The sequence below is a fragment of the Grammomys surdaster genome, unplaced genomic scaffold, assembly GCF_004785775.1.
Source record: "Grammomys surdaster isolate TR1022 unplaced genomic scaffold, NIH_TR_1.0 234, whole genome shotgun sequence".
Taxonomy (NCBI): domain Eukaryota; kingdom Metazoa; phylum Chordata; class Mammalia; order Rodentia; family Muridae; genus Grammomys; species Grammomys surdaster.
This window is the reverse complement of record NW_021604679.1, coordinates 312,752-331,933: the sequence shown is the minus strand read 5'-3', so window position 1 is coordinate 331,933 and position 19,182 is coordinate 312,752. Positions and strand designations below refer to the sequence as shown.

General features: G+C 39.0%; 1 protein-coding gene across 1 annotated transcript in view; it reads left to right on the top strand.

The window, feature by feature from the left end:
* Nucleotides 1–342: 342 nt before the first annotated feature.
* The window catches only part of Aspm (abnormal spindle microtubule assembly), a 48,692-nt gene continuing 29,852 nt past the window's right edge, over nucleotides 343–19,182 (top strand). The window contains exons 1-9 of the mRNA XM_028773782.1: nucleotides 343–765; nucleotides 6,533–6,676; nucleotides 6,836–8,279; nucleotides 11,072–11,176; nucleotides 11,394–11,540; nucleotides 12,643–12,888; nucleotides 13,836–13,903; nucleotides 17,923–18,064; nucleotides 18,606–18,736. Of these exons, the coding sequence (XP_028629615.1) occupies nucleotides 493–765; nucleotides 6,533–6,676; nucleotides 6,836–8,279; nucleotides 11,072–11,176; nucleotides 11,394–11,540; nucleotides 12,643–12,888; nucleotides 13,836–13,903; nucleotides 17,923–18,064; nucleotides 18,606–18,736 (2,700 nt within the window). The 5' untranslated portion in view covers nucleotides 343–492. The remainder of the gene's footprint in view (nucleotides 766–6,532; nucleotides 6,677–6,835; nucleotides 8,280–11,071; nucleotides 11,177–11,393; nucleotides 11,541–12,642; nucleotides 12,889–13,835; nucleotides 13,904–17,922; nucleotides 18,065–18,605; nucleotides 18,737–19,182) is intronic.

Genomic DNA, 19,182 nt, shown 5'->3' with positions numbered 1-19,182 from the left:
GAAGAAGCCATTTCTTCCCAGGAACTCGTTCACAAGTTGCACTCAGCTATTGGAGCCGTGGTTTGGACACAGATACCCTTTTCTTCACCGTAACATGTTTAAAACATCAAGGGCAATTTCCGTTCTAATTGATTGGATCGTTGCGTCAGGGAAGTTTGCAGCCTTTTTGTTTCTTTCCCCGGTAACCCTGACAACCCCGCCAACGTTTAAACAAGGCACCACCTCCTCATTGGCCAGGGGCTCTCGCTCGCTCATTGGCTCTTTGGTGATGTAGGCGGGTTTCTTCTCACTGATTGGTGCTCTAGCAAGGAGGTTCCGGGAGCTCCCCATTGGTGGAGGCGAGATATTTGAATCGAGCAAAAGCGGCTAGGCTACTTTCTCCGGAGTCTGGCGATATCCCTGGCCTTCTGATCTTTGTCCTGGTCCTTGACTTCCGGAAAGCCCGCGGGACCTGGACAGCGGGTACCTGACTGCCCGGCGCGGGCTGCTGCCATGGCGACGGTGCAGGCGGCTTCCAGCCGAGAGGAGAGCGGGCGGCGCGCGCACCGGGATCCCGCGGCCGGGGACGCGTCTCCGCCGGTGCTGTTGCTCAGCCACTTCTGCGCCGTTCCCTTCCTCTGTTTCGGGGATGTCCGTGTGGGCACGTCGCGGACGCGGCCTCTGGTCCTGCACAACCCGCACGAGGAGCCTCTGCAGGTGGAGGTGTCGCTGCTGCGCGCTGCAGGCCAGGGCTTCAGCGTGTCGCAGAACCGCTGCGAGCTGAAGGTGGGTGCGAGGGGCACGTCCCCGTGGCGTCACCTTGGGGGTATAGGAAGAAACTCCCATAAGACCTAAATCAGCTCCTAGTCTTCGCGGTGGGACTAGGAGATAATGGGACTCCGACACCAAGTCAGCTTCCTGATTTGATCTTGAGACGCTCTCCTCTCTCCTCGTAGGGTAGGGCAGGGAAGGGATAGAACAGGACCTCAAAACCTTGTCAGCTGCCGGACTTGAACAGGGATGGGAGGTGGATGGGGCTCCCTCTACTGAGGTGAGGCTCGCAGAGAGCTAGACAGGACACCAAATCTATCCTCCGAGGACACTCCCTGCAGAGGTGGGTCAAGGAGAGAACAAGACCCCAGCACCAAGTCAACTCCCTGTCTATAGACAGTCCTTTGGTTTAGCGAAAGTGTCCAGTAACTTGCTTGGGATGATGGATGAAAGCACTTGTACCTGCCATCCCTAGGAACATTTCAGAAAGTTTCTGTTAAACAGACAAACGTTTTTTAATAGACTTTCGGCAGGCGTTGCAAAATATGTTTGAGTTTCTAAAGATGGTACTCTTTTACAATTCTTATTTTGAGACTGGAGGAAGACATTGATGAAAGTTTTCTAATTGCTTCCTTTCAGCCATTTTTTGTTTGTTTTTTAATTTTTTTATTGGATATTTTATTTACATTTCGGATATTATCCCCTTACCCCATTCTCCCCCCCCCCCGCAGGCCCCCACCCCACCCCCCCCCCCCCTGCCTCTTTGAGGTGGGGGGGCCCCCCCGGCCCTCCCCCCCCCCCCCCCACTTCTCCAGCCTTGAATTCCCACATACTCGGTGTCCAGCCTTCATGGGACCAAGGCTCTCCTCTCCCACCTATGCCCAACAAGACCATCCTCCCTTACATATACAGCTGGAGCCATGAGTCCCTCCCTATGTGCTCCCAGGCTGGTGGTTTAGACCCTGGGAGCTCTGGGTGGTTGGTATTGTTGCTCTCCTCATGGGGCCACAAACCACAAACCCTTTCAGCTCCTTCAGCTCCTTCTCTCTAATTCTTTCATTGGGAACCCTTTGATCAGTTCAATGGTTAGCTGTGAGCATTTGCCTCTGAATGTCAGACTCTGGCAGACCTCTAAGGAGAGCTATATCAGGTTCCTTTCAGTGTGCACTTCCTGACATCCACTTCAGCGTCTACATTTGGTGACTGTACATGGGATGGATACCCAGGTGGAATGGTCTCCAGATGGCCCCTCCTTCAGTTTCTGTCCCACACTTTGCCTCCATATTTGCTCCCTTGAGTATTTTGTTACTCCTTATAAGAAGGACCGAAGCAACCCTACTTGGTCTTACTTCTTAATGAGCTTCATGTGGTCTGTGAGTTGGATCTTGGGTATTTTAAGCTTTTGGGCTAATATCCACTTATCAGTGAGTGAATACCATGTGTGATTGGGTTACCTCACTCAGGATGATATTGTCTAGTATTTTATATTATTTGTGACTATTGTGAAGAGTGTCATTTCCCTAATTTCTTTCTCCGCCTGTTTGTCTTTCACTTAGAGGAAGGCTACTGATCTGTTTGAGTTGATTTTATAACCAGCCACTTTGCTGATTGTTTATCAGGTTTAGGAGTTCTCTGGTGAAAGTTGGGGTCACTTAAGTAGACTATCATATCATCTGCAAATAGTGATATTTTGACTTCTTCCTTTCCTATTTGTATCCCTTTGACTAATTTTTGTTGTCTAATTGATCTAGCTAGGACCTCCAGTAATATATTGAATAGAAAATATTGGTATCCTTCCTGTATTGGTAGGAAGAGGGTTGGCAGCCTTGTCTAGACCCTGATCTTAGTGGGATTGCTTCAAGTTTCTCTCCATTTAGTTTGATGTTGGCTACTAGTTTGCTGTATATCGCTTTTACTATGTTTAGGTATGGGCCTTGGATTTCTGATCTTTCTAAGACTTTTACCATGAAGGACTGTTGATCTTTGTCAAATGCTTTCTCAGCATCTAGTTAGATGATCATGTGATTTTTTTTCCCTTTGAGTTTGTTTATATAGTGGATTACATTGATGGATTTCCAAATATTGTCTGGCTAAGGTTTTAGCTATCTTGCTGATTTTCTCAAAGAACCAGCTCCTGGTTTTGTTGATACTTTATTTTTGTTTCTACTTGGTTGATTTCAGCCCTGAGTGTGATTCTTTCCTGCCATCTACTCCTCTTGGGTGTTAGTTGTTTCTTTTTGTTCTAGAGTTTTCAAGTGTGTTGTCAAGTTGCTAGTGTATGCTTTCTCCAGTTTCTTTTTGTAAACACTTAGACCTATGAGTTTTCCCCTTAATATTGCTTTCATTGTGTCCCATAAGTTTTGGTATGATGAGCCTTCATTTTCATTAAATTCTAAAAAGTCTTTAATTTCTTTATTTCTTCCTTGACCAAGTCATCAATGAGTAGTGTGTTGTTCAGTTTCCATGTGTATGTAGGGTTTCCATTGTTTTTGTTATTATTGAAGACCAGCCATAGTCCATGGTGATCTGATCAGATGCAAGGGATTATTTGTGACCATGAAGTGCTGAGAAAAAGGTATATTCTTTTGTTTTAGAATGAAATGTTCTATAGATATCTGTTAAATCCATTTGGTTCATAACTTCTGTTAATTCCACTGTGTCTCTGTTTAGTTTCTGTTTCCATGATCTGTCCATTGCTGAGAGTGGGGTGTTGAAATCCCCCACTATTATTGTGTGAGGTGCAATGTGTGTTTTGAGCTTTAGTAAAGTTTCTTTTATGTATGTAGGTGCCCTTGCATTTGGAGCATAGATGTTCAGAATTGAGAGTTCACCTTGGTAGATTTTTCCTTTGATGAGTATGAAGCGTCCTTCCTTATCTTTTTTTTGTTAACTTTTGGTTGAAAGTCGATTTTATTCAAAATTAGAATGGCTACTCCAGCTTGTTTCTTGGGACCATCTGCTTGGAAAATTGTTTTCCAGCCCTTTACTCTGAGGTAGTGTCTGTCTTTGTTACTGAGGTGCATTTCCTGTGTGCAGCAAAATTCTGGGTCTTGTTTGTGTATCCAGTCTGATAGTCTGTGTCTTTTTATTGGGGAATTGAGTCCATTGATGTTAAGAGATATTAAGGAAAAGTGATTGTTTCTTCCTGTTATTTTAGCTATTAGAGGTGTAATTATGTTTGTGTAGCTATCTTCTTTTGGATTTGTTGGAAGATTACTTTCTTGCTTTTTCTATATTGTAGTTTCTCTCCTTGTGCTGAAGTTTACCATCTATTACCCTTTGTAGGGCTGGATTTATGGGAAGATATTGTGTAAATTTGGTTTTGTCATGGAATATCTTGGTTTCTCCATCTATAGTGATTAAGAGTTTTCCTGGGTATAGTAGTCTGGGCTGGCATTTGTGTTCTCTTAGGGTCTGTATAATATCAGTCCAGGATCTTATGGCTTTTATAGTCTCTGGTAAGAAGTCTGTTGTAATTCTTATAGGTCTGCCTTTATATGTTACTTGACCTTTTTCCCTTACTGTTTTTACTATTTGTTTCTTTGTTTTGTGCATTTGATGTTTTGATTATTATGTGACGGGAGGTATTTCTTTTCTGGTCTAGTATATTTGGTGTTCTGTAGGCTTCTTGTATATTTACGGGCATCTCATTCTTTAGGTTAGGGAAGTTTTCCTCTATAATTTTGTTGAAGATATTTACTGGCCCTTTAAGTTGGGAATCTTCACTCTCATTGATACCCATTATCCTTAGGTTTGGTCTTCTCATTGTGTCCTGGATTTCCTGAATGTTTTGGGTTAGGAGCTTTTTGCATTTTGGATTTTCCTTGACATTGTTGTGTCAATGTTTTCCGTGGTATCTTCTGCACATGAGATTCTCTCTTCTATCTCTTGTATTCTGTTGGTGATGCTTGCATCTATGGCTCCTGATCTCTTTCCTACATTTTCTATCTCCAGGGTAGTCTCCTTTTGAGATTTCTTTATTGTTTCTACTTCCATTTTTAGATCTTGGATGGGTTTGTTTAATTCCTTCACCTGTTTGGTTGTATTTTCTTGCAATTCTTTAAGGGATTTTTGTGTTTTCTCTTTAAGTGCTTCTACCTGTTTATCCTGTGTTCTCCTGTATTTCTTTAAGGGAGTTTGTTTATGTCTTTCTTAAAGTCCTCTGTCATCCTCATGAGAAATGATTTTAAATCTGAATTCTACTTTTCTGGTGTGATGGGGTGTCTAGGACTTACTATGGTAGGAAAACTGGGTTCTGATGATGCCAGGTAACTTCGGTTTCTGTTGCTTACACTCCTGTGCTTGCCTTTGGCTGTCTGGTTAACTCTAGTGCTACCTGCACTAACTGTCTCTGACTGGAGACTGTGCTTCCAGTTATCTGGCTTGTGTCAGAAGTCCTCAGAGTCTAGATGTCTCTGTGATCCTGTGATCCTGAGCTCCTGGGTGGAAGAACTCCTGGGACTCAGGCTTCCTCTGGGATCCTGAAATCCTGCTGCTCTGAGTGCAGTGGTTTCTCTTCTGCTCCAAGTGCAGTGGTTCCACCACTGCTCGAAGATGGTTCAGGATATGGTGTCTTCACAGGAGCAGACCTGCTAGGTGTCTGTCCCAGCCAGAAGGACCCAGCTAGGGGTCGGAAGGGGAATGGTATTCTGGAGGAGTGGGGTTTGGGTGGGTTGCAGCTCTAGGGCTTAGGGTTGTGGAGGAGGGTTCTTATCTGCTGCTCTAGGAAGGCTCAAGATAATGGTGTCTTCATGGGAGCAGACTTGCTAGGTGTCTGCCCCAGCCAAAAGGACCAAGCAAGGAATGGAACAGTGGTGGAAGGTTCTTACCAGCTGCTCTAGGTTCTATCCAGGTTCAGGATAAAGTGTCTTCACAGAGCAGCCCTTTCAACCATTTTAATATGCATTTTGTTTTTCATGTTTAGACTCAGTCGAACTACATTTCTGATACAATAATGAAAAAACTGTTTTACTTAAATATCCACAGCCCAAACCCTAAAAGCATCCTCAGGATTGTATTCAATATGTATATATGACGTGTAGGCAACCTTTGTATTTTACTTTTTTTTTCCTTTGCTGTTATTGTAGTCTTAAATTATTTTGTTCTGACTGTGATTTCTGTGTCCTTTTCATTGGGTAGAATCTCTAAAGCTGTGAAAACAGTAAGCTGAGGGAGCGTACACACACTGCCTACTCACTAGTAAGGATGGTCCTCAGGGGAAAGGCTGATCGGAGGTTGGTTGGTTGCATCATCAGGAGTCCCCATACTTAAACCGTTGACCTTCTTGAACGCCTGCCTGGATTTCTGCCTAGAAAGATATCTTTTTAAGGATAAGTCCTGGCTTGTAGAGAGAAAGTTATGTTATTATTGTTAATCAGCTGGTTTAAAAATCTATTATTTCTACTTTTCAAGAAAAGCCTTTTCACTTAAACAAGTTTCATGCCACATCTTATGCTTGTTAAACCACACACCTTACTACTGAGCTAGGTCCCTAGCCTCCACTATTACATTTTAAAAACCACTCAATTAAAATGACTTGTAGATTATCAGTTCTATTCCTTTTGTGCAATTGGATTTTATTATAATTTTGTAGTTTTTATTATATTTATAATTTTATTTTGTTGTGGACTTATTGCTAGTGACTTTTATTCTTATAATGAATAGGAAAAAAATGATTAACTATTTGGGTGTGGTAGCAATTATCAATCTGTTCTTAGTTACGTATTTGGCTATTATTAATTATATTGTCATAATAACTTATAATGTGTTCTTCTGATTACAGCCTAAAGAAAAAATTACCATTTCTGTTACTTGGACACCACTGAAAGAAGGGGGAGTAAGGGAGATTGTGACGTTTCTTGTAAATGATTTTCTGAAGCATCAGGCTATATTACTAGGAAATGCAGAAGAACATAGGAAGAAAAAGGTAATGTTTTAATCACTGTGATTTACTGGAAAGAAATGTTTGTCGTGTAGAAATGCTTTAGTTGGGAGGCATGAAATGACATATATAACATCACTTATTTAAAACTAAAATTGAAAACAGCTTGCACTTTCTTTAGTCTGTCTCATTTATTTTTTACAGAGAAGTCTTTGGAATACCAGTAAGAAGATTCCAGCCTTTTCAAAACATACAAAAAGGACTTACAAAAACCAAACTTTTAATGAATCATTTACTATTTCGCAAAAAGTTGACAGACTTAGGAGCCCACTGCAGCCTTGTGAAAATCTGGCTATGAGTGAATGCTGTTCCCCAACAGAAAACAGTTCTTTACCCCTTGAAGAAAACAAAGTACCCACCTCATCCATTAGCCCTGTTAGAGAATGCCAGAGTGAAACTTGCTTGCCACTGTTTTTACGCGAGTCTACTGCCTATTCATCTCTTCATGAATCTGAAAACGCACAAAATTTAAAAGTACAAGATGCCAGCATTTCAAAAAAAATTGATTTTAATGAGGAAGTCACAAATGAAACTTTTATTAATCCCATTAGTGTTCGTCACCAAAGTGAAGGGGATAGTAAACTCACGCTTGCCCCAAACTGTTCTTCACCTTTGAATAGTACACAAACCCAAATACATTTTTTAAGTCCAGATTCTTTCGTAAGCAACAGCTATACATCTGATAATGGCCTGAGATCAGTGAAAAATGTTTTATCAGATACATGTAGGAAAGAGCCCTCAGAGTCTGTATGTCTGGAATCTCAAATTGTACACGAAGTTTGCCAAACAATTTTAAGCCCAGATTCGTTTTTAAATGATAATTATAGACTTAAAAAAGGTCTAAATGTAGAATCAGTCAGTCCAGTTTTGTCTCCAACACAATTTATAAAGGATAACATGGTCCACATAGGTCAGCAGACGGGTAAGTTATCAGCATTGTCAACTAAAACTCAGGATTGGAAAGTAAATGAAGGCTTGGCATATAACCCTGAGTGTCAGCATGCACAAACTCCCAACAGTAGATTTGAAAACCAAAACCCTGTAGAAATGAAGTCATGTAACTATGGTTTTACAAAGCAAAAGCCCAAGATTTCTCAGCTTCAAGATGCTTTTTGTAACCAGAGCAAACAACCAAAAAAGAGACGACCAATTCTTTCTGCCACAGTTACCAAAAGGAAGCCCACCAATGCCAGAGAAAAGCTACCTGAGATTAACAAGCCAAATGCAAAAAGTTGTCTCGAAGGTCTAATAGGTGAATGTGGGAAAGAAGTGGATAACCTAAGGGAGAAAGGTTTTCATTCTTCTCTTCCAGTTGTAGAGCCATTAATAAGTAAACCTCTGAGTTATAGAAATGAAGTAATACCTTCAACTGTTGTAGTTGCTCGTAAAAGAAAGAGCAACGGAATAGTGGGAGATGCAAACGGAAAGCTAGCAGATGCAGAGTGGATGGATGTCTGTGAAATCAAACGAATCCACTTTTCTCCTCTGGAATCTACACCATCAACTGTTGCAAGAACCACAAAGAAAGAAGCGCTCACTTCAAAGCGTGTAAGCAGCTTGGAGCGATCAGGCCTGAGGAAGAAACCGGGTAAGTTGTCCATAACATTTCAAGTGTAAGTGTGGTTGAAAAATGTGTTTTCTCTTTTGCTTTAGTGAGTTCTCTGATTTAGTACATCTGCTGTCGATGGCCTTGTATTGCTTTATACTTTTAGCAGTTTGTTGACAGAAATACAGGACACTTGTGATGTAGTGTTCAGAAATAATTATTAATCTTATACCAGTTTAAACTTGATATTTTTGTTCATGAGTTTTCTGCTTAAATTATAACTTCAAAAATATTGCATCCAAATGCTCTTGGGCCTCCTCCTGGTGGAATATTGTTATGTCTGTTGTTTTTTTTTTCTTATCGATTTCTAAATTATTTTTTCTCTTCAACAAAGAAATGAAACAAACAACGAGCAGCTTGGAACTCATCTTTCAGACCGTTCACTCCTATCTGTCTCAGAACAAACACTCATCTCTCTCTCTCAGAAAGTCTCTCTAATAACTAATCTGAAGAATTAAAAATATCTGTAGAACCTGGCCTTTTAGTTCCAGCATCCATGGGCTCTGCTCTCCTAAGAACATCTTAGTGCAGGCTGCCATCACCTCTGATTCCAGCCCTTCTTCCTGAGCCAAGCTCCATTGATTTTGTATTTTTCTCACACCCACAGTTCCTTATTTAGTAATTTTCATAGCCCTGCCTGCAGTGTGTGTTCCTTTCCTTATGTAGCTTAAATTTCTTAATTCTTCACAATCCGTACAGTTACCTGCCTTCCTTCCTTGTGCTACCACTCACCAGCCAAGCAGCCAACCAGCTCATCTTGGTCTATTGTAATCTCACTTGTCTACTCTATGCCTGAACATTACCTATAGGCCTTCATGAGTTCTAACTACTATTAAGCCTTTATCCATTTTTTGCCTATATTTCTCTGGCTGGAAAAATTAGCCTTGTATTTTGTTATAAGTTATATTATCCCTCTCTCTTCTCCAGATGCCCTCTGTCCTCCCACTGTGTCCGATTATAATAGCTGATATTTACTGAGCACTGTCTCTTTGGTCTATAAGAATATTTTTCATATTCTTTTTCTGACTTTATCATATGTCACAGTTCTGAATGCCAACTATGCACATGTATCTTCCTGTGTATAGTTTTTAGGATGGACTTCTAATATGTAGACCTATAGTCAATACTATGTTTCTACATGACTATCCAACAATGTCTTTCACTTGCTTTATACAAAGCCAATCTTTCCTATCTACTCAATACAGACCTCAGTGAATGATGCTTCAGAATATCTCATTATTTGGGACAGACATCTTAGAATCGTCCTTAATAGTGGTAATCCTTTCCCATCCTTTTTATGTAAATTCCAAATCAGGTCTGATTCTAAATATTTATATTTGAAAATGTTACTAAAAGGAAATTCATTAGCCAGCAGAATTATCAAAAGTTGAGTTTTTAGTACTTGAAATGAAAATGTGAATTGCCAAGAAACCAGTAAACACAAATATTAGTGAGAGACATTGAATAAGACTATGCTATCATGTTTGCTCTCCTGTAGAATGAAAGGCCACGAGGCTGGGTAACCAGAAGGATCACCCAGTGGACATCATTTAGGTTTCCTGCATAGGAAGTCAAAGTACCATTTATTGGTAATTGTATTGGCACATCAAAACTTGGAGGCTGACATGTCCTTCTAGTACACTGTCAAATATACATCAGTTGTGCATGCCTGTTAGTGATATCTTGCTGCTTCACTGTAGATACACTCTGAACAAATAAATTCTTTGATTTTTAAGGAAATATCCATTTTGATCTATAAAATAGACAGTAAATGATTAAGAGAATCAATGAATTCATGAATAAATATACAAATAACCATGAAAGTTTCATGCTCAAATCTACTGTTCATTTGAAGCAGAAACCTAGTAAGACCTCTCTGCTAGACTTTGAGAGAATTATATACATTAGACTTGATTTATGAGCTTGTACAACTTTGACTACAAAATTGCTCTATGCTCTGGTATATTACATAAATTATGGATAATTATAATACTCTGATTTACTGTGATAATTGTGTGAATAAAACTTTGAATTTAATATTTCATAGTTCCTGACATAGTATATTTAAATTTTAGTTGCCACTGTTATTAATATTTTAGAACTCCCCTCTTTTTGCTCCTCCTCACAGGTAATCCTGGATTCATCCTTATTACTGGTTTGTCAGTAGGCTGTATTCCTTAAACAAATCTTGGTGAAGGTCAGAAGGCCTTTCTAAAACCCTCTAATACTGCTGAAGGCTGACAATGGCCTAATGACTCAGAGTGTCCCTGTCAGGACTGCATTTCCCTGCATGTAGCACAGTCTGGAAGTGTGCACACACTAAGCTGTGGTTACGTCAGGAGGGAGTGCTTTTGGAATTCATTAAGTAGTCTGTGGTCTGTAACTTGAAGATGAGATGTTGTTCCTTAATTTAATGAGTATGGGTGTTTTGCCTGACTATGTCGATGAGTGATGTGTGTACCATATAAGCCAAAGAGGGCAATGGATTCCCTAGGCTGGAGTTAACAGGTGGTTCTGAGCTACCTTGTAGGATCTGAGAATTGAACCTGGGTTCTCTGGAAGAGCAGCAAGGGCTCTTAGCCACCACATTATCTCTCTAGACCCCAGGTTTCGGTTGGTTGGTTTAATTACTGAAGTTTATAACATTAGCACCTAGAATATGTTGTTATTAAATATCCCTTAAATGAATATAATAAAGAGCCCAAGTTGAAATTTGTTTCCTATTTGGAAACATTTTATTTCTTAATGCTACTATGTTTTCTATTTTATTTTAGATTCATTTATATTAAAAACGCCTCTTTCTAAAACAAAGAAAAAGAGAAGATCCATTGTTGGTGTAGCACAGTCTCATCTGACCTTTATAAAACCATTAAAAGCAGGTAAGTATTCACTGTATTTATCAGACTGAAATACATTTATCCTTTGCTCTGACTGTAGGTCACACTTGAGATGTTCTCAGCACTCTCCAGCATGGAGTGACAGCAAACATTGTTCAGTGGTTTAAAGATGGTTTTGCTAGTACAAAAGTCCTCTTGATCTATGTTCAAAAATGATTTAAAGGAAAATTTCTTATGCAGTAATTAATTATATTCTTAGCTATTCCTAGACACCCAATGCCGTTTGCTGCAAAGAACATGTTCTATGACGAGCGCTGGAAGGAAAAGCAGGAACAGGGCTTCACTTGGTGGCTAAATTATGTATTAACACCTGATGACTTCACTGTAAAAACCAATGTTTCTAAAGGTAAACGTTTTCGTATTACACATAGCTGTATTATGTTGTAATTTAATGATGTTTTACTAGCTCATTGTCCTAATATGCGGGAAAGTTACGTTATAATGAGGAACCTGGATGCCGATTTGGTAGAATTTAAAAATATTCTAGTGCTTACTTTCCAGAGAGAAATGGGTGTGGTCAGGGTAGAAAGAGTTGGAGGGATCTGTTCTGGAGGGGAAGGAAACGTACATTGCCCTGGCATAGAAATCATGGAGTGAGTTCTAGGCTGAGACAGTAACATGTTAAGCTACCGTAGGCTTCTTTGTAAAGTGGTGACTTCCTCACTCTGCTTCTTTGTATTTCTCAGAGAGCCTTATATGGAATTTCTGTATTAACAGAGTCTCTGAATTGTATGATTTCTGCCATTATGCTTTTTTCCCTTAAAATAAAAGTTACAGTTAAATTTTTATTGTTTTTTTAAAGACAAAATATGTTTTATAAAAATCTCAGATATAGGTGGAGAGACAGCTCAGTTGACAAAGCACTTGCCTTGAAAATATGAAGACTTAAGTTCAGTTCTCAGAAGCCTCACAGAAGCAGCCAGGGACATCGCTGGGGCCATCTAGATGGGCAGATCCCCAGGGCTTACTTGTCCAGGCCGGTGGGAGACCATCTCAAACATTGGAAGGTGGAGTGTACCCAGGAGTGACATCCAAGATTGTCTTCTTGCCTCCAACATATACACACACACGTACACATGCATGTATATGTAAGCATGTACACAGAATTCAAATTATGTTATAAATCAACCAAATCACATTCCTTAACAGGTTAACTTTTATTCAGAAAGATTTAGAAACAGAAACTTGCTGGGAGGCCATCTGGCTAGTCTGCATTAGAAGTGCTCGTGTTTGAAGTTATGTGTGAGGTTAATGAGAAGAGCTTACCTTGTTAGGCAGTCTGCAGACAGATTCTTAGTGATAGTGATGCCTGTAAACTCAGAGGAGAGAGCTTGCAGGGCATAACCAGTAGTCCTTTTGAAGCATCTTACCCTGCATTCAGTTGCAGGGTTTAGTAAGGTGTAGAGGTGATGTGAAATCAGAAGCATTGTCCTGTTGTTTTTCTCTAGTAAACGCTGCCACCCTTGTTTTGGGAGCCGAGGGCCAACATAAAATAAGTGTCCCGAAAGCACCTACAAAAGAGGAAGTGTCTCTCAGAGCTTACACAGCCAGCTGCAGGCTGAATAGATTACGTCGTACAGCTTGCTCCTTGTTTACTTCTGAAAAAATGGTTAAAGCTATTAAAAAGATTGAAATTGAAATTGAAGTTGGGCGGTTACTTGTTCGAAAAGATCGACACCTCTGGAAAGATATTGGTAAGATTATAGAAGTCTCAAGATTCATTCTTTAAAAATACTGTAAAGATATTGTTACTTTTTCATCAGTTTTATTTATGGATAATTGACAAAGATTGTACATATTTGTAATGTGACAGATGTACACTTTGTGCGGTGAATGATAGTCACAGTCTAGCTAAGTAACATCCACAGTTATCTTAGTGTATATATTTGTGTGTGTGTGTCTGTGTGCTTGTGTGTGTGTGTGTGTGTCTGTGTGTGTCTGTGTGTGTAAGGGCATATAATATCTACTTAGTAACTTCCAGCTTTGTAGTATAATGTTAGTAAATACAGTCACCATTCTATACAGCAGATGTCCAAAACTTAACTCACCTTGCATAACTCTCTTTTAGCCAACATCTTCCTGGCCATTCTCTGCTTCTGTTGGAACGATAATTTTAGATGACACATTCAAGTCAGACTGAATAGAATTTGACTCTTTGCCTGGCTTATTTTACTTAATATCCTTCAGGGTCACCCATGCCATTAGAAAGTGTCAGCATTGACCTTTCTTTAGAATAGATTACTATGTCTCTGTGTGTGTGTGTATCTGTCTGTCTATCAGTGTGTCTGTGTCTGTCCATGGATAAAGCATCCTCAGTGTCTGTTATAGACACTGAGGTTGGTTGCCTGTGCTGGCTGTCAGGACTGTTGATGTAGAAAGCATGGAATGACCTCATTCACATGCTGATTTCTGTCCCTTCCCTTACATCCCCATTTGAGGCTGCCTAAAATCTCACACATATGATTGTGGCCATATGTTTAGGAAATATGACTCATTTTTTCTGTTTGCCACTGTAGAGGTTTATTTATTTATTAATTATTATTATAAATTGTAATTGATATTTATTAATATTCTCTGTTGAGGTGTATTTACTCTCTATTAGTGATCCACACTTAATTTTTTTTTTTAACCTATGTTTCAGGTCAACGCCAAAAAGTCCTGAATTGGCTCTTGTCATATAATCCTCTGTGGCTTCGAATTGGTCTGGAGGTAAGTTTTCAGGTTTTGAAACACTTCATTTTAAAAATTACATCCTTTCAGTAGAATACACTCTTTCATAAAATGTGATTTTTATTTACAATAGTTAAGTCATTTGGTTGAATTGATTCATCTTTCTACACAGAAATATCAGGTCAGTTAGTAAATACTTACTGGGTGAATAGATCGTGTCCTTGTAAGTTATTAGCATATTGTTTCAAAGTAATTTGGTTATGAATTATTTGAAGTTTTTGGTCTACATTTTATTATTATTGTTGTTGTTATTGTTATTATTATTACTACTACTTTACCATTTTATTGAAAGTAGATTCTTTTCTCATATCCTGGCCACATTTATACCCTCCTCCCATTTCGGTCTCTTCTCTCCTCCCATTTGGAGTCACTCACTCTCTGTCTCTCATTAGAAAAGAACATGCTTCTAACACATAACAACAACAAAAGAAAAGAAAAGACGATTCGATAAAACAAAACCCATCACATCGATGTTGGACAAGGCAAACCTACAGACGGCAAAGAGCCCAAGATCAGACAAAAGAGTCAGAGCCCCACTGGTTCACACTCAGGAGTCCCATAAAAATACTGAACCGAAAGCTATAGTGTCTCCACAGAGGACCTGGCGTGGATCTCTTTAGGCCCTGTGCTTGGTACTTCAGTCTCTGAATTCACATGGGCTTTGCTCGGTTGATTTAGAGGGCCTTGTTCTCCTGGTGACAAAGTGGTAGCCTACAGAATGGGAAAAGATTTTCACCAACTCCACACTAATAGAAGACTATACACAAAATATGTAATAAATTCAAGAAACTGAGTATCAACAAATCAAATAATCCATTTAAAAATAAGGTGGAGATCTAAACAAACAATTCTCAATAGAAGAAACTCAAACAGCTGAGAAACACTTCATGTTCACTGTTCTTAGCCATCAGGGAAATGCAAATTAAGACAACTCTGAGATTCCATTTGTATACCTGTCTTGAGTAGCTAAGATTATTAACACAAGTGACAGCTTATACTGGTGAGGATGTGGAACAAGGGAAACACTCCTCCACTGCTGGGGGAGTACAAACTTGTACAGCCACTGTGGAGTTAAACACACACTCCAAAAACACATACACAAATGAAAATGAAACAAACAATGCCTAAACAGAGCAAAATGAAAGAGATGTTCACTGAAAAGCAATGACATTTTTACGTCTGTGTGTCTTGGCCAGCTGATCACGAGCAGGAGCCTGATGTGTGCTCAGTATACCCAGTGAGATTCCACTGCAGTGGTCATCAGTTGCAGATAGCTTATTTGTTAAAAAGGAGAGTCCACGTCCACTTATCCCTCAGTGCTGAGGCTCTTTCTGGCTTGGACTCATGTGCAGGTCCTGTGCAGTGTCCGAGTTCATATGTGTGTCAGTCCTGTTGTGTCTAGAAGACTCTTTCTCTAGAGGCATCTGTTAGCTTGCCCTCACGGTCTTTCTGCCTCTTTTTCTGCATAGCTCCCTCAACCCTGATGGGAGGATTTAATGGAGACATTTCATTTAGGACTGAATGGCCCAGAATGGGTCTTTGTGTTGAGCTAGTTCCCATCTGCTGGCCGTTAAAAGTTATTGGCATATTATTACAGAGGAATTAACTGTATGCTTCTCTTTTGTTCTTAATTTGTTGCTGGATTTAATGAGAGGTACACTCATTTTTTTTTTTTTTTATCACATAAAAGTGACAGCTCAGATATAAGGTCAGGGTAAGCTTTGAATTTATATTAGTATGCTAGCAAAGCACTTGTGTAAGTATTCAGATGAAATATTTCTCATAGTAATGCCATATGGATTTATTTATGTATATTTGTTTCAGCAATACCTAAAGTTAAAATAGAGCGATAGTTAGGTCAGTAGTGGCTCATGTTTGCAATCTCTGCCCAGGGGAGGTAGAGGCAGAAGAATCTTTTCATGTTTCAAGTGAGTCTTAGCTACATAGTGAATTCCAGGATAGCCTAGGCTACATATTGAAAATCTGTCTCAATAAATAATAAATAAATAAATAAATAAATAAATAAATAAAATATTAAAAACTGACTGCATTAGACAGCTAGCACTACTAAAGTGTGCTTATAAAAGCATAAGGCAGAGCATTTTTTTGTGTGTTTTCCTTTTTTTCTTTTCCAGTATGCTTTTGTTTTTTCCTACGTCTTACATAAAACTTATTTACCAGTTCTTTTGTTTGTTTGTTTGTTTGTTTTTCGAGACAGGGAATTTTCTGTATAGCCCTGGCTGTCCTGGAACTCACTCTGAAGACCAGGTTGGCCTCGAACTCAAAAATCCGCCTGCCTCTGCCTCCCAAGTGCTGGGATTAAAGGGGTGTCCCTGAATGTGGGACCTACTTTGCCCTCCCTGTTTTGTGGTAAAGGATATAAACAAAATAACTAGGTAGAAATTTGCCATGTCTTTTTATTTTTATTTTACTTTTTAAAGATTTACTGAGCTACCATGTGGTTTTGGGGAATTGAACTCAGGACCTCTGGAAGAGCTGTCAGTGCTCTTAACCACTGAGCCATCTCTCCAGCAGGGGGTCCCCCCATTTTAAGATTTATTTTATTCATATGATTTGTTTTATTTATACACTGTAGCTGTCTTCAGACACATCAGAAGAGGGCATTTGATTTCATTACAGATGGTTGTGAGCCACCATGTGGTTGCTGGGGATGGTTGTGAGCCACCATGTGGTTGCTGGGAATTGAACTCAGGACTTCTGGAAGAGCAGCCAGTATTCTTAACTGCTGAGCCACCTCCAGTTGCAATGCCTTTTTAAAACTGCCATTTTAAAATTAACTCTATTATTTTTAAATTTATTTTAAGTTATATGTAAAAATATAGTATATATAATTATTGTGTGGTACTATGTTATATTTATATATATTAATTATTATAGAGGTTTTTATATTAGATAAATATACAATATATATTTGTTATATATTGTATACATTATATATATATAAAATATATAGACAGTATATGTATATTATCTAGTCTTTAACATTTATTTCTTCAAGTGTTTATTATTTCTTTATGCTGAAACTTTTAATATTCTTTCTGGATTTTGAGTGAAATTTCATCACTGTTACTCTTAATAACCACTATCACCGTACTATGCCACGGCATCCCAGAACTGCTCACTCCAAACTAATGAGCTTTGGAAATTTCGGCTTAGGTGTAGTTTACATCACTTCCATCCATAGTAAGTTGCTCAGAGTATGTCCAGGCTCTGCTGGGAGACACAAGAGACGTAAACGCAGCAGTAAGCAGTGGGGATATGTAATCCTTTCACTGGGAAACCGGGCATCAGTAATTGATCCGTAATACACTTTATCTTATTCCAGACCTTAGGATTCTCCATAGGGCATAATGTTTGATGATACTATAAAAGCTTCAAGAGCCAAACATAGGAACATAAAAGATAAATTTCCCTATTTTTGACGGTGATAAAGATTAATACTTTCCTCCTTTCATCGTTTCTCGTTTTTCCATGTAGGTTTAGAGAATATAATTTATATATTTAGTTAAATGTCTTGAAAAACATCAGTAAGCATGTAAATGTTAAACTAATTTCACATTTATAGTTGCTTATCGACTTACCTACACTTCTCAATTATTTTCTCCACTTATTTACAGATAGCCTTTCACATTAACTAGTATAAAAGTTTGATTATTTTAATGGCATAATGCTAAAAACAGTGATTAAATCTGAGCCATGAGTGTATTCTTGGTAGGTCTTTATTGAGCGAGAAAAATTAAAATGTAAATGGGATTTCTCAGAAGATGAGTAAGTTTGTGGTTCTCCCATTTTGAAGCATGTCATGCACACTAACTATGCATGCAGGTTGTGTGCACAGTTGAAGGATGTTCTATAGCAGCCAGGTCACTTCTGTGCTGTTTTGCATTTCCTAGAAGACAGCAGTTTTCTCTCCCCACAGCTTCCTCTTCCACTTAGGGTTAGTAGGACCCTGGCCTAGCCTTGTCTTCTCTTTGCAGACAGTTTTTGGAGAACTGATCCCTCTGGCAGACAACAGTGACATCACAGGATTGGCGATGTTCATTCTGAATCGCTTACTTTGGAATCCTGACATAGCAGCTGAATATAGACACCCCACTGTTCCTCTCCTGTTCCGGGATGGTGAGCATCTCTTCACACTGCAGTACTACAGTGTAGCTTGTCATCGGCCCTGGTAGTTTGAATTTTACTTTCTCAAATCAATTTAAATAGGCCTCCTCTTTTGACTAGCTTTTCTTCTCTTCTCACTTGCCCTTTCCTCCATCACTGTTTGTTTCTTCCTGTGATCTCCACCCACTGCCTCAACCCAGTAGGCTGTAAGTCTGATAGGGACTATATTTGTTTCGTTTTGCTGCTAACTACACAGAACCTAGGATGATGCTTGCTTATCATAGTAGGTTTTCATCAAACACCTTTTGAATGAGACTACGTAGATTTCATTGCTGCCATTGTGTTGTCCCTTCCAGGCATTGGACATACCATTACACGGTACTCATCCTATAGAATATTAATGGACTCATACCTGTAAATTACTAAGAAAAAATGCATGGTGATTTTAGGGGTACTTGCTACTTTAGGGGCCTTGCTAACTTATGGTTATCATTGCCTTTCATAGATAATCTTACTGTTGTTTTTTCCTTTTTTCTTTTGTTTGTACTTTAAGGTCATGAAGCAGCTTTGTCTAAGTTCACACTGAAAAAGTTGCTGTTGTTAATCTGTTTCCTCGACCATGCTAAAATTTCCAGACTTATTCATCATGATCCTTGTCTCTTTTGTAAAGATGCTGAATTCAAGGTACCATTTTTATTTTATGTCTTATATTTTCCTTTCTAAACTTTTTCTTGCCTGGGTGGCATGTTTTCTATCATAAAAAACATTGGTATTCCAGTGAACACATTCTGAAGTGGAACAGGAATGAGATTTTGCCTAGTGGCTTTTTCTTTATTCTTTTTTCTTGCATAGGACTCAATTTATCCATGATTATGAGTCTCATTTTTATCTTCTTAGAATGTACTTGTAGACCTCAAACCCCCTGACTTAAAAATGCCTGATTTTAGTTGAGTGACAATTGCCCATTAATTTTTACTCTTAATTTTGACTCTAGAATGAATTAGGTTATGCTGATACAGAATTAATTTTGGGAGAGAAAGTTTTTTTCTCTATTTTAAGTTATATGTTACCAAACTAGCTTCTGTATTTAGTTGTGAACAAATTTTACAAGTCTTAAAGTGGAAATATGA